This window comes from Oreochromis aureus, linkage group 16 (assembly GCF_013358895.1).
Source record: "Oreochromis aureus strain Israel breed Guangdong linkage group 16, ZZ_aureus, whole genome shotgun sequence".
Classification (NCBI taxonomy): domain Eukaryota; kingdom Metazoa; phylum Chordata; class Actinopteri; order Cichliformes; family Cichlidae; genus Oreochromis; species Oreochromis aureus.
The window spans coordinates 34,594,363-34,608,867 of NC_052957.1; the positions used below are offsets into that span (position 1 = coordinate 34,594,363).

The window sequence follows — 14,505 nt, forward strand, 5'->3', positions numbered from 1 at the left end:
CTTAACTGTGTTATATGTAAATAAATACCCCAAAAACATGGTTGAAATACTGATATAACTTCCACGGTCAAAACTGTCTGTATCATGACAACAAAGTCTGTAAATGAGCAGATTATGATGTGGCTCTGTTTACAGAAGATCTCTTACTGAAATTTGTTCACAATTTGGTGCTAATTATAGCAAATGCACATTTCAATTGAATTGTTCATGAATTGACTTGAATATAACCGTAACAACCACATCACATGTACACTTCACATATAGACTACTATTAGCAGGCTGGCAAATTTCTGAAGCACACTAATCCATTTATATTCATCCATGTGTAAATTCTGTCTGATTTCATGCACAGTGAAGCCGTCTGTCTGGACTATCCAATGACAGCAGTGTCTGATTCACTTGGCTTAGGATTGAAAAAGGGTTTAAGAGCAACAGGTTGTACATGTGAGGCTTCCCTTATCCCAGATAATTTCTTTCAATAGGTTCTGACTCTTCTCACATGTGAAAATGTTATTTAGTTTTGTTTTAATGAATATAAAACATGTCCTCACTAGAAAGTGCAGGATGAACATCAGATGACCTTCAAGGAGGACGTCCAGCAGACACTGAAATTATTTCTGCAATGTTTTTAAACCAATACTAGACCTTAAGAAAGGACAGTCGGGAAATGCTTCTTCAAAGTTAAAATGGTGATACAGAGCACAACAGATCCCCACATTACAGGTGTCAATTTTTCCTTTAATTTGTCACCCGTGTGTCATTAAATGACTATATTTCACATTTTAGGTTGGTTTGAGAACAAGATGATATCAAGATGAAGATATCAGGCTCTGCCCTTAAAATCGTGAGTTTTCCATTTGTATATAGTATAGTATAGTAGATGTTATGGAGCAGGTGAGAGCAGGGAGGAAGGGTAAGTGCAGCCTAGGTAGAGACAATATCTTACATATGGATGTCCAAACAATCAGGAACTTCCCATAGGACATTGATATATAGAGAAATACACAAGGGGTTTCTTCCAAATGAGTCAGGTAAACTTGTAACAGTGACCACATATAAAAAAACGAATCTTTGAGAGGTTCAAAATTCAATGTCAACATAATCAACAAGAGAAAAACAATTCAAGTGGAGAAAAATAAAAATGATTACACTAACATGACATGTTTGTGCTTGTGAGGACTCATCACTTGAAGTGTACTGCAAAACAAGACCGTGTCTAAATGGGAAGAACCCCATAAATCATAAATCAGGGTTTTCCACCCCCCAGTGTCCTTGACTACCAATGTGCATTAAGTGGGTTGAAGAAATAAAGTGCAGGATAGTTCTAGGAATAATTTTCATGTTCTATACTTTTTTTTCAAATGTATTTGGATTAATCTCATTGTTGAAAATCATTCAACAAAGAAATCAATAAACACTGAACAAGTACATTCCTGTAGCATGAGCAAAACTGTTAACTCTACCAACACCTGTAATCACACGTTTGTATGGTGCATTCAGATACAAAGCAAAACAAAGCATAGTCACATTAGGAAAGATCCCACAAAACAATAAACATATCACCAGAAAAGAACTGCATTTATCAGAGTTATAAAAGTTTCCAGAGCTCCTCTAGCTTTTCCTACATTCATACAGATGATATAAAACCTGTCTGATTGTGCATTCTACAACACAGGAATCATAGATTAGACAGAAGATGAAGGATGTGGGGGTCTGAGCCCTGGTTACTGAAACTGCTTTTGAGTACATGGAACAGCTGTACCAGCAGGCCAAGCAGAGTGCAGCTCTGACAGTAGCCAAGGCAAAAACTCAGGTATGGGAGAAGAGAGGCCATGGAAGAAGCCTTTCAGTTGGCCTGGCAAGCTGTCAGGGGAAAGCAGTTTCCTTCCACACTGTATATAATGGGGATGGGACTATAGTGGGGATGCTGACCTCAACAGAGGACAGTTGAACGAACACATCAAAGAATCTCCTCAATCATGGCTTCTTGTAGTATAAGAAGACTGGGATTATGGTCACTGAGGTAGTTTGTCAAGGCTCGGGCTCTGTTGTGGTGCTGTCATAGCTGACACACCTCTGCAACATTGTGTTGCAGTCAGAGACAGTGCCTCTGGCCTGGGAGACTGGGGTGGTGGTGGTTCCCCTCTTCAAGGATTGGGTCCACAAAGTGTGGTCCAACTTTTGGATGCTCATTCTTCTCAGCCTCAGTCTGGGTATTTCATCTGCCTGTTAGTAGAACCTTAGATTCATGAGGAACGGGGTGGTTTTCATCCTGTTCGTGGAACACTGGATCAGCTCTTTTTTTCCTCAAGGATATATGAGGATGAATGGGAGTTGCCAAACAGTCTACATGAGTTTTGCGGACTTCATTCAACTGTGTGTCCTGTTGAGGTGCTTTGGGAGTATATGGTATCAGGCCCATTGCTGTGGCCTAACCAGTACAACCATTACCAGAGCCCGGTTCACATTGTTGGCAATAAGTTAGACTCGTTCTTTGTGACTGTTGAACAAAGGGACTGCTGTTGTTTGTCACAAATTTCCATAGATGAAATTTCTAGGTGCAGCCAAGAGGAGGTCTGGTGTGGTGGTCACAGGATCTTGAGATTCTCCAACTCACACTGGGGTGGTTCACAACCAAGTGTGATGAAACTGGGATAAGAAATGGTGTTTCAAAATTCAAGACCATGGTCCTCAGACTGAAAGGGGCTCTCTGGGTTGGGAACGAGTTACTACTACTACCCCTGGTAGAGCAGTTACAGATCTTGGGGTCTTGTTCATGGTTTAGGGGGGTGTGGACCAAGAGATTGGATCGACAGGTTCGAGAAGCATCTGCAGTGATGCAGATGCTGTACTGGTCTGTGATGGTAAGGGGAAAGCTGAGTGTAAAAGCAAAGCTGTTGAATTATAGCTACGCCCTTATGTTCACCTGAGTCACAAGCTCTGGGTAGTGACCGTAAGAATGAGGTTGCAGATACAATGTAGAAATGAGCTTTCTCTGAAGGAAGCCCCCCCCCCGAGCCTGATTCTGCCGGAGGTTTCTTCCTGTTAAAAGGGAGTTTTTCCTTCCCACTGTTGCCAAAGCGCTTGCTTGTAGGGGGCCATATGATTGTTGGGGATTTCTCTGTTGCATTATTGTAGGGTCTACCTTACAGTATAAAGTGCACTGACTTGAATGTTGTTGTGATTTGGGGATGTATAAATAAAATTGAATTGAGGTGCTGGAGGAGGGTGGTCTGGGCAGAGATGGGCAGAAAATGGATGGATAGATGGATGGATCAGACCTTTTTTACATAACAGACTCTACATGGCTACTGTAACACTGGAGCACCTACACATTAAGCCTACAGGAGCCATGGAAACACATGCCACAGTTTTTGTGCTTACATTAATGCCAGAGGTTTGGACCTCCATAGTTACTGAGTAAGCAAATCAGTGACTTTACATTTTTACACATTGTATGCCTTAGCATTGTAACGGCACATTAGTGGCTGAGCTACTCTGGCTGCTAAAAGCTTCCACTTAATAATAATAATACTCCTTAAAATTGATTATAAAATATATGTAGGAAGGAGGGAAGAAATTGCACTAACCGACTTGCTGCAGTAGTAGCATCCTATTACAGTGCCATGCAGAAATTCTGTGAGCTCCTTATAATGACCCATTCTTTCATAAATGGTTGTAAAGACAGACTGCATGGATAGGTGCTTTATTTTATACACCCCTGTAAATGGGGCTGAAAACACCTGAATTCTAAGATTAGGAGATGTGGCCAAATTCTTGGTCCATTTAAATGTAGATTCAATCTGAATAATCTGTATGAAACAAATAGGCAAAGAATCACTGACTGTAATGAAAGTGCAAAATACAGAACTCCTTGAGAGGACATAAACCACAGACTCCTGGCTGGCTAACTTGTAAATTCCTCTTGAAAACAGATTTCTCGGTTGTCGGTGTCTGTGTCTAACAAAGCCATGCTGGTGCATTAAAGTAACAATGCCAAGACAGCACAGCAGAATCTGATGTCCTGGGACGAGAACACGTTGGTTTTACAATGTATCTGAATGCAGATTTCTAAAAGCCAGCCTCCAATGATTCATATTTACTTAAAACAAGCTAAGCGCTTTTAACTGCATTAGTGTAAACAAAGAACTCATATGATAATATGACTTAAACTATAACTCGGTGATCCCCTCCCCTGACACAACATTACAAAGTCAAAATGAAAGGACAAAAACAGACAACACAGATGTCGGCCTACGTTTCTTCAGCTTTGTTTGTTGTAGTGTGTAGATGTATAAGGCTGGTCCAGTCACTGTATGTTTCTGGCCATTCACAGTGTCCTGCTACATGACTGTCCCTGGTCAGATGGTCAGAGGTAGAAGCCGGTGGCTGGTGGGTCCGGAAGTGTAGGCAAAGTCTCAGGGCTGGGTACCTGGATAGTAGGAGGCACAGATCCATTCCTGTTAGGCAGGGCACAACCTCCTGGGTAAGTACTGTTTAGCACGCAGCCATTTTCCATCTGCAAAGGATATAAAACATCATTAACACCAAATAGGACTGCCATTTGGCTCATAGTGGGTGTTTGTATAAGACAAAGATTATTATTCATAATCTTAAAACAATCTTAAAAGCAGAAACAAAAACATAAATAAGGCAAAACCCTTATTAAGAAACATGGTCCAATATTATGGAGCATATAAATATATCTGTGAATATCAGAAAAATATCAGTTATCATTACCATTGCACGTGATAATATATTTTGCTGCTATACATATTTTAACATATTTGATTTATTTTAAATATTTTTTCATCTTATGTTGAGTCAACTGCAATGACATTTCATTCCTTGCACACTTATGAATGACAATAAAAAGTCTGCTTGTCATTTTCTTCATTCACCAGTTGCTTAAAATACTCATTCCATTTTTTCCACTCAGCCATTTCTATGCTTTCCACAAAAACACTACCACCTATCCTTTCACATTGCTCGTTTACTTTTGCACCATACCTACCCAACACCACCTCAGAGTTTTTCACCCACATGTGCAGTGACGTTTGCTTCAGTCACCCCTCGCTCTCATTCTTCCCTACCATCCCGAGGCTGTCTCAACTACTTCCTGGATTCTGAGTGACATTCTTTACTATAATATGAAATTCCATCCATCCATCCATTCGCTTCCACTTATCCTTTTCAGGGTCGCGGGGGGCACTGGAGTCTATCCCAGCTGTCATAGGGCGAGAGGCAGAGAACACCCTGGACAGGTCGCCAGCCTGTCGCAGGGCTAACACACAGAGACAGACAACCAATCACACTCACATTCACACCTATGGGCAATTTAGATTGATCAATTAACCTATCCCCACTAATTGGATGTCTTTGGAAGGTGAGAGGAAGCCGGAGTACCCGGGGAGAACCCACGCAAACACGGGGAGAACATGCAAACTCCACACAGAAAGACCCCGGCCTGATGGTGGAATTGAACTCAGGACCTTCTTGCTGTGCGGCAACAGTGCTAACCACCGTTCCTTCTCTTTTAATCAAATTACCGAGTAACTGATGCACCTTCATGTCTAAATACATAGAATACAGACAGATAAAAGATGATTTCCTTAATAACAGATTTAAATGTAAAAGCTACTAAAAAGTTAAAATGTTGTTATCCAACCTGGGTACACACTCTGTATGCTGGGCTCAGGAAGGAACCTCCGAGCTGTGCAGCTAGTAATGATTTCAATGTCATGACAATGTGCCACTTATCAGCAACCTCACCTTGCTGTGACTGGGGTCATCAAGGATCTCAGAGGTCACCATGCCAAAGTGGTCAAGCTGACAGCAGGGCTTACCCACTCTTAGAATCTGCTCCAGGGAGCTAGTGGAGGGAGGGCACTGCGACAGACTGGAGATGACCTCGAACAAGGGGCCCGGGATCTCCTCTGTGTGGCTTTTGTGGTTCATTCCACGAAAAGATGCAACTGTGCACTCAGCGCCCTGCTGCTCTGCACTTCTCTCAAGCAAACCACTTCCACTGACTGTGTAATCCACACTGTCCATAGTGGGTTTGTTATAATCACTGCAAGACTCCAGTGAGGTGTTTGTAAGAGCGTTTTGGCTGTTATCGATGCAGAAACTGCTGCCCAGGTTTTCGCTGAAGCTGTAGTTCTGCCATGGCATTTTTTCTGCTGAATGCTCTGGGCTCGACGGACCACATCGCCCGTCAAGGTTTGCTGCTGTCTGTTTGGCATGGCACTGTTGTGAGAGCTGCTTCTGGGTCCTTGGTTGCTGCTCCTGCTGAAGGTAGTGTTGGTGAAGCTTGCTATTTAAGTTTGAGGCCTTGTCAGTGAAAGTAGTCTGTTGTGTGGTCAGTTGTTTCAACTCTATCTCTGCTGGGACTAGAATGTCTTGGGCTGTCCATTGTCCATTGCCAATAGACTGATTTTGCCCCAGCAGCTCTCCATTTACTATCCTGTGGGGGAAATGGTCACTCTGCTGGCCCCAGTTAGGTGGTACTTTAGTGGTTCGCATGTTGAGATGCTGTTGCATCTGCTGGGATAGCTGGACAATGGGAGTGTGCTCCATTATTGGAGGCTTGGAGGGACGAAACTGCATTTGCACACTAGTATCAAGATTATTTTCTGATAATGAAACTGGTGTGGAGGTTGCTGTGGTAGTGCTAGGAGGCACCTGTCCTCCATGTACTGTGGAATCAGTCCTTCCTTCTATCGAGTCATAGATATAAGAGAGAATCTCATCGTTTGTCAGCAGATCATCCAAAGTGGGCACGTGCTCAGGGTCCATCTCAACTCTGATCATACGCTCATCTAGCAGCAGCAACTCCAGGTCCTCAGCACTCAGGCCCAGCCCTTCCAGAGCTCCAAACAGCTCGCTGTTTGAGTAACTCCTCTCTTCTGCATCCATAACCCCCTGGCCCTCCAAAGAGAGCGAGTCCAAAGTAGCCAGCAGTGGGTCAAAGCTGGTACCTGGTTCTGTGATACCTGAACCTACAACACCATTAGCAGGTTCATTCCAGCTTCTGTGCAGGCTGGAGGGTTCACCTTCAGAGAAACTAATGTGCTCTGCAAAGAAGCTGCTGTGAAATGACAGTTTGGGCTCCACAGCTGGCTGGCAAACATACACAGACTCATCCTGACTCATGAGTGCCCCAAGAAGGGAGCCCGGGTCCAGACCATCCGTCAGCAGCTTATCAGTCCGGTTCTTCTTTGACTTGCTAAAATTTTTTACACAGCTTCCATCTCTAAAGCCTGCGATGGGATGATTGGACTGATAGAGCAGGGCTTCTCCTGTAGCATACGTAAAGGGTAGATGCATAGAACGCTTACGCAAATGTTCTCCTCCTTCTTCATCTCTATAAACACAGAAGACATCATTGTCAGGACTTCTCCGTGCAGTCTTTTTTAACAACTAAAAAATGCAAACGTATGGGTTTGAAGGGAAGGAGCATGGATATCTAAATGGTTTGATTCAGTGTATTACTCGAGACAAATGACCAAATGAGATTTGTACATAGACAGGTACTTACAAAAGAGGCCTCTGGGTGGCGATGATGTAATCTGGTTTCCCATTCTTATACACCAGCCGGGCATTGGCCTGGACCCACTTCCACTGGTTTTCCTTAGTCAGGAGTCTGAACACAGTCAGACCACTCTCTCCAGTCTTCATCACTGTAAACATTGAACAGAAAAACTGTTACTCAGAGATAACCTCTTTCCACTATGACAGTCTAAATCTACATAACACTTTGAAGTTTTGCACACTAGCATTAAATGCCAAATGCCATTAAAGGTATTTATTTTAAATGTGATTTCCCGGAAATGAGTTTCCACCGAAAGTTGTCACAAATGATCCACGCATCTGTGTCCTGCCAGGCTGGACAGGGTGGCAGTGGACTCATTTCACCTTTACTAGTGGGTTAGGGTCAGGCACAAAGACAGTTAATCATGGTCAGTAAGATATCTGTCCACTGAAGTGCACGTGGTGGTGCTGCTCTATGGATCATCTCTGATGCTTTGCCCTATCCTCTCTTCAGGCAGCTCTGCAGCTTTGCTCAATCTGTTTACTAATCCCACAGGATTACTTACAAAAGCTGTCTGAACTCTTTGACCAGACCAAACGTCATCAGCACAGGATTTCCTGTACATACTCAGGTTGTTCAGTAGCACAAACTTTTTTGGTGTGAATGTTTAGGCACCTGCAGTCAACTTTGGTTTAGTGTTTTTCACAGCCTGCTGAGTCGAGAGCTGTGTTTCAATCAAGACTAAAATCCTGGACTCTACCCTGTTCTCTATATAGTTTAACAATGACATATAACTTTACTTCTCTGTACAAACTCAATAATCTTACATAATAAACATCAATGACTGTCTAGCTTCTGTTACTAATTGGATCTCTCAAAATTTGATCCACCCCAACCTTGCCAAGGCTGAGATCTGTGAGATTAGCTTTCCTGCTAAGGAGATCATTCCCTGCCAGCATCGGGCTGCTGTAATGAATTCTGGGATTGCTTTTCACCAGCACGTTAAATTTGAGTCATTCAGTCTTTTACTTTAATTCATAAATATTGCAAACATTATTATAAAAAGTTATTGTCCTGGAACTTCTAGTGCACAAAATTTTCATAATTGGTCTAGTTCAACTCCCACTTCACGTTTATTACTCAGTGCTTCCAAAGTAACTGGCAGGGACCAGGCTGCTAACAAAAGGATTCATGTTCCTCTTGAGCTGCTTCTCTAGACTCCAGGTAGACTCAAAAACCACTTAAAAATGAGAGGTTTAATTTGAATTGTAAATATGGCATCACCTGGCTGGTCTGTGTGTGTATCAGAACTGCTGAGAGCTTTTTTAGCTGCTGGCTTTTATGATTTCCCTCTAGAGAGACCACACATGAAGGACATCCAATACTACAAAGCTACAAAACACATGTGTGCAGCTTGGCTTTGCAAGTTACTGGTAGGGTCGCTATATTTCACAGTTTAGCACATTATTCATTTAGTGACATCTGATAATATTTTAGAATTTAGTTGAAAATTAAGTTATTTATTTATTTTTAGCATTTATTATTTTATGACAGGGCAGTGGAGCAGACAGCAGAGGAGGGGTAGAGGGGAAAAAGATGCAGTATATGGATCGCCTGCTCAACCCACTGTGGTGTGCTGCTGACCTGATTCTAGAATAATTTTAGGAAGTCAGACTTTGGATCTGTATTCAAACGGCTCATCGACGCCAGGCTGCGAGAAATTGTCACAGTAACGCCCAACCGGTGTGGCTTCGTCAAAGGATGCGGCACAATAGATGCCATCCATGCCGCCCGCCTGCTGTTGGAGAAGCACCAAGAGGAGACCAAGACCATCCATATGGCCTTCCTCGACCTGGAAAAGGCTTTTGACCAAGTCCCTCATGACCTGCTCTGACACTCTCTGCGATCACACGGGGTCCCAGAGGCCTACGTCGATTGGATCAAGCTCTTGTACAAAAACGTGACCAGCACAGTCAGAAGCCCAGTGAGAACATCACCACCTTTCAACATCACCGTGGGTGTTCACCAAGGCTCCGCCCTGTCCCCGCTTCTCTTCATCCTCTGCATTGACACCGTGACCGCTGACCTCCAAGCACCCCACCCTTGGACACTCCTCTATGCTTGACGATGTCTTCCTCGCAGATGAATCCCGAATGGAGCTGCAACGCCAAACGCAGCAATGGAAGACACGCCTGAGTGAGTACAGGCCTAGGTTGAACACCAAGAAGACTGAGTACTTAGAAGCCGGCCCCCAAACCGATGGCACCATTAGTGTCGATGGAGAAGACCTGGCGAAGGTATGTCACTTCAAGTACCTCAGATCAATGATCAGCAACAACGGCGACATCCTGCCAAACGTACGAGCCAGGATTAATGCGACCTGGATGAAGTGGTGCCAAGTCACTGGTGTCCTGTGTGACCGACGAATGCCCGACCGCCTCAAGTTGAAGATCTACAGGAACGTAGTGCGCCCTGTGGCCCTTTATGGATCAGAGTGTTGGCCGGCCACTGCCAAGCACAGCTTACATTTTCACATCATGAGGGCAACATACAGACACGTGCTGAGAACTCAGGCTTCAGACTGTTTTACACAATTTCATAAAACTTGTTGTTTCCTACTGTTGGCTCAGTGAGCGTGTAATTCCTGATATTATCCTCGCAGCCACACAGCTCTGGTTATGACCACAGAAGCCCCACCCACCTGCTGATCAAAACTTCTGTTTATACAAGGCAACAAATCAGAAGAACGCCTCGCAGAGGATGGAAATGAGGGATTTTCAGGCAAGGCACAGGGCACAAGTATTCAGCCCCATCTTTGAATGAACTAGACTGTTTTGGTTGACAGTTGGTTTTTGGTTACTTACTTCTGACATGGTTCTCTGCACAGTACAACATATCTGCGGCGTGGATGAACTGATAGCCAGAGCCCCTCACCCGCAGCTCAGCCTCCGTGTACCCCAGCACTATCTTCCCCCTGTACAAAAAACGACCAGAATTACCTCGGACAGTTGCTTACAGTTCATTCCGTATGTCATGAATGCTTTGTAAAGAAAGCAAAAACAAAACAAAAAACTATAGTATTGTATTTTAGTACAGTCACCCTGTGAAACTTCTACCAGTGTGATGTTGTTTTAGTTTTCTGCATTTTTCTAAAAATAAATAACCTCCCACCTGTCTGACTTACCCAAAGATCTCATGAAGGAGGATACATATGATCAAAACACATACAACACAACTAAACTTACGCATAACCCGTATGTGGTTTGTCAGCGGTCTGCTAGATTTCTTTGTCTCACTTTGAAACGCCAAAATCGCGCAACAGAAAATGAGCGATGTCACCTGTAATCTAACATCCAATGAAAATGCTCCACTTTAGCATGTGGCTAATACAAATCTCAAACCTAATTTTACCTCCTATCCCTAACTTTGTTTGCTGAACAAACAAACAAACAAAAATCAGATGTGAGGTATCTCAGTCGAATACAAAGTACTGAAATGTATTTTTACTTTGCGTCACAGGCCATGGGGGTGAAGTCCAGCTTGTGTTTGGTTCTAAAGATCATGTTCTTGGTTCTGATCTCTAGAATGGATGGAGGCTGAAGAGGAGTCGCAATAGCGAATAATGCAAGCAGCGGTGCAGCTTTCCCTCCGTTTTCTTGCCACTGGTTCTGCCCATGCAAGAACTTCAGCCTTCCCTGGATATTCAAAGCCTGGAAGTAAGCAAAAGAACTAGTTATCCTTCTGGTAATGTATGTGACTTTGTATTTGTATTAGTAGATATACTATTTTTATAACCTGTGACTACTACAGGTAACTGTAAAGATGGATCTTTGAGGAAAAACCTCAGTGAAGGTGGGAGTTAGCAGGCATGGGAACATGAAAACAGGTAGCAGACGACTCTGATAAAAGTTTGGATCCTTTTCTGGGAAAATGAAGCTCAGAAAACTAGAGATGATCATCTATCAGTTTGAATGTTAGTGATCATAAAGAGCCACATCCACAGCACCCAGTGCGCAAAATATAAAATTGCAGTAGAAAGTGCTTATAGTGTTCAGTTGGAGCTGAAAAGTACTACATAAATACGTGTTCATGTCTTTAACTCACCAGGTATATAAAAATACACAGATACACTCCTACGATAGATGTCTACGTGCAGAGAACAGGGATGTCAAGTCCAGCGTGTTAAGCGTGTGTCATGTGTTAGCTCTGGTAAAAATATAAAATGTCACGTACCAGAAAACCAGAAGAATTGTCCAAGAGGCAGCGAAAGCGACACACAAAGCTTCTCTCCAGGAAGGACGAGTTCTCCGGAGGCAGGTGTTCCGGGTTGTAGGAGACCACAGATGAGCTACTGTCAAATTCCATCTCTATAAAAAGCAAAAATCTGTGTGGGCAAAGCCATACTTCCATGTGTCGGGTGTGTTTGTAATGCAGTGATTCTTGAAGGTCTGAATGGGCATTAAATATTGATTTTCAACCGGGCCCCTTGGGCACAGAGATTTTTCAAGATTCTCAACATTTTTTAAAATGACATAAGGTACTTTGGATGATGAGATACTCAAAGTGTTGGCGATTTTATAGTGGAGAATGTGCAGTTTTTGGCATTCTGGAGAACGTCCGCTCATCTTCTGAGAAACTCTACCTCCCTAAGATACGACCTGTTCATTCAACTGGTTCATTTAAATGTTCCTCCAGCGTTGCTTTTTCCTCACTCAACTTTTTGAGACATATCAAATTCAACATGAGTTGTTACAATGTAGCAAACTGTCCTGGTTTAAATATTTGATATGTTTTCAGAAATGTGTTCCTGAGATTTGCAAATGATTTAAAGAAGAGAGTGCAAACAGTTTCTCATAGTCCGTAGGTTGTGTCAGGGCCGCGGGTCTTAAACAGAGTGCTAACACATAACACATAAGCATCTTAAAACCCGAACACAGATCTGGGACCACTTCACCTCATAAGCCACAGTGAAGATTACAGGGTCATGTGATCTGACCTGAGGCTGTTCTTACAGCTTAAACTGCGTGTACTTAACCATCTGATACTGACATCCAAATGTTTATGGTTGTGTTCATGTGGACTGCAGTGGAAGGTCAAAAACACAGACTTTACTATTTCATATTTGAGTCTTTAAGAAGAAATGTCATCATCTCTGGTACTCAGTTAGATGATGGCAAAGATAATATTGAAAGATCTGTAGAATCTGGAGAAATCTTTGGGTCCCACACTGTAACAGACACAATGCTGTTGAAATAACTCTCAGGGCTGAGACACAGCTGCAAAGGTAAGTTAAAACTTACCAAGCAAAGACAGAAAAAAAGATAAACGAGGTTGAGAAACTGGGAAAAAACTTTGAGGGTAGAGGGCTCTGTAGTAAAGGAGTGTGGGTGCTGAACTATCATACAGGAATAAAAGCAGGTGTGAGGTGAGATCACCTTTGGGGGATGTTGGAGCAGGAGGATTCAAAGCCCAGTCCAGGTTTCTTCTGAGCTCCTGCTGGTCCTCCGTGTGGACCAGTTCATACACACTCTGGTGCATGACATCAGTCTGAGAGAGAAAAAGAGACCTTTTTAAGCTTTTTGTAGACGTAACCTGATTATAATTCTTTATTTTTTCCTTGACCTCACTGTTTGTTGATCTGTTGACATGCAACAGTGTTGGTAGTGTGTAAAGACTGTAGGCTGTGTGAGTCTGACTATGTGAAGTGATCTGAATGTGAATCTATGCTGCTGCTGTTGTAAACATCTGTTGTGCCTCGTCATAGTAGTTACATGGAGACTAGCGTCTTCACTGAGTAACACAGTTAATGCTAACAGTAAACTAAAAGGACACATTAGGTAATGGTAATGGTTTTAACTTTTGTCTAAGAGAAGAATAAAACAAACTAGCTTATACTCTGTGTGCGGTCGACACAGCACTTCTTTTAAACAGGGTTCCTTGTTTTCTATAATATAGAACCCTGATTATATGCCACAGATGCATTTTTATAGTCACAGAAGTTCTGCTATTAGTTATAATAAAGGTGCAAGCTCCACCTGTACATAGTGCTTAAAAGCTGGATGTAACACTGTCCAATGAGTGCGAGCGGTGGTGCAGAGACGTGCTGTGCACTGCAGGATGCTGTTGTGGCCGCTGGTTTCTACAAAAGGCCAAGCTATAAATAGGTCTTTCTGCAGCTGTCTGAGCCTGTGACCCTAGCATGCAGGGACTAGACCAGTGGATCGACGCAGACCCCCGTGTTGCTCCCGCCAGTTGTTGCACGCAAGCAATGCATTTATCAGCTGATGAAGCAGAGCCTCTAACGCCTCTGTCTGTGGACTAGTAAAATTACTACTTTTGTATTTCAATACAATATAAAATATCAAATAAATCGTTAGGACCCGGGGCCTACTTAATGCCAACATGTCACAATGACACCCATTTAGAACCTGTCACCTCCCTAAATGCTAAGCTACTCTGGCTTCTGGTTCTCATTAGTGAGGAATGACAACTAATGGATGTAATTAGAGTGAAAAACAGACTAATACCTGATGGAAGCCCAGGTAGTCCTGAATGGTGTGAGAGGAGTAGAAGATGGTCCCACTGGCAGTGATAACCAGGATGAATCCATTGAGAGCCTGTTAAAGCACGAGGACAGACAGTGACATGATTCATTACTTTGCTTTCATCCGTGTGCTGATACAGGCCGCAGTAGTTGACTGTCATCATCCAGATTCAGTAAAAGGACTAGATGTTACAGTCCCTGATAATGCATTGCTTTAAATGGAGAAAATCTCAGGGGATGGCTGTTATGAGGAAAAGCAGCCCAGAAACTTTACCAGCGCCACACATCGTTGTGTGCCTCAACTTTCGTTCTTTTACCTAAGCTAGTCTGCCATTTTTCCTTGGTTAGGTTTAGGGATTAGAGATCTGATCTAAATTATCATATTAAAATTTGGGACACATCATCAGTAGTGGACCTACTGACCTAA

At 43.0% G+C, this 14,505-nt stretch overlaps 1 protein-coding gene across 1 annotated transcript in view; it reads right to left on the reverse strand.

Annotated features, from left to right (window-relative positions):
• Nucleotides 1-3,181: 3,181 nt before the first annotated feature.
• The window catches only part of LOC116332780 (aryl hydrocarbon receptor-like), a 42,800-nt gene continuing 31,476 nt past the window's right edge, over nucleotides 3,182-14,505 (reverse strand). The window contains exons 5-12 of the mRNA XM_031755834.2: nucleotides 14,062-14,151; nucleotides 12,970-13,081; nucleotides 11,768-11,901; nucleotides 11,042-11,244; nucleotides 10,399-10,508; nucleotides 7,541-7,682; nucleotides 5,773-7,366; nucleotides 3,182-4,519 (exon numbers count right to left, since the gene is read on the reverse strand). Of these exons, the coding sequence (XP_031611694.2) occupies nucleotides 4,370-4,519; nucleotides 5,773-7,366; nucleotides 7,541-7,682; nucleotides 10,399-10,508; nucleotides 11,042-11,244; nucleotides 11,768-11,901; nucleotides 12,970-13,081; nucleotides 14,062-14,151 (2,535 nt within the window). The 3' untranslated portion in view covers nucleotides 3,182-4,369. The remainder of the gene's footprint in view (nucleotides 4,520-5,772; nucleotides 7,367-7,540; nucleotides 7,683-10,398; nucleotides 10,509-11,041; nucleotides 11,245-11,767; nucleotides 11,902-12,969; nucleotides 13,082-14,061; nucleotides 14,152-14,505) is intronic.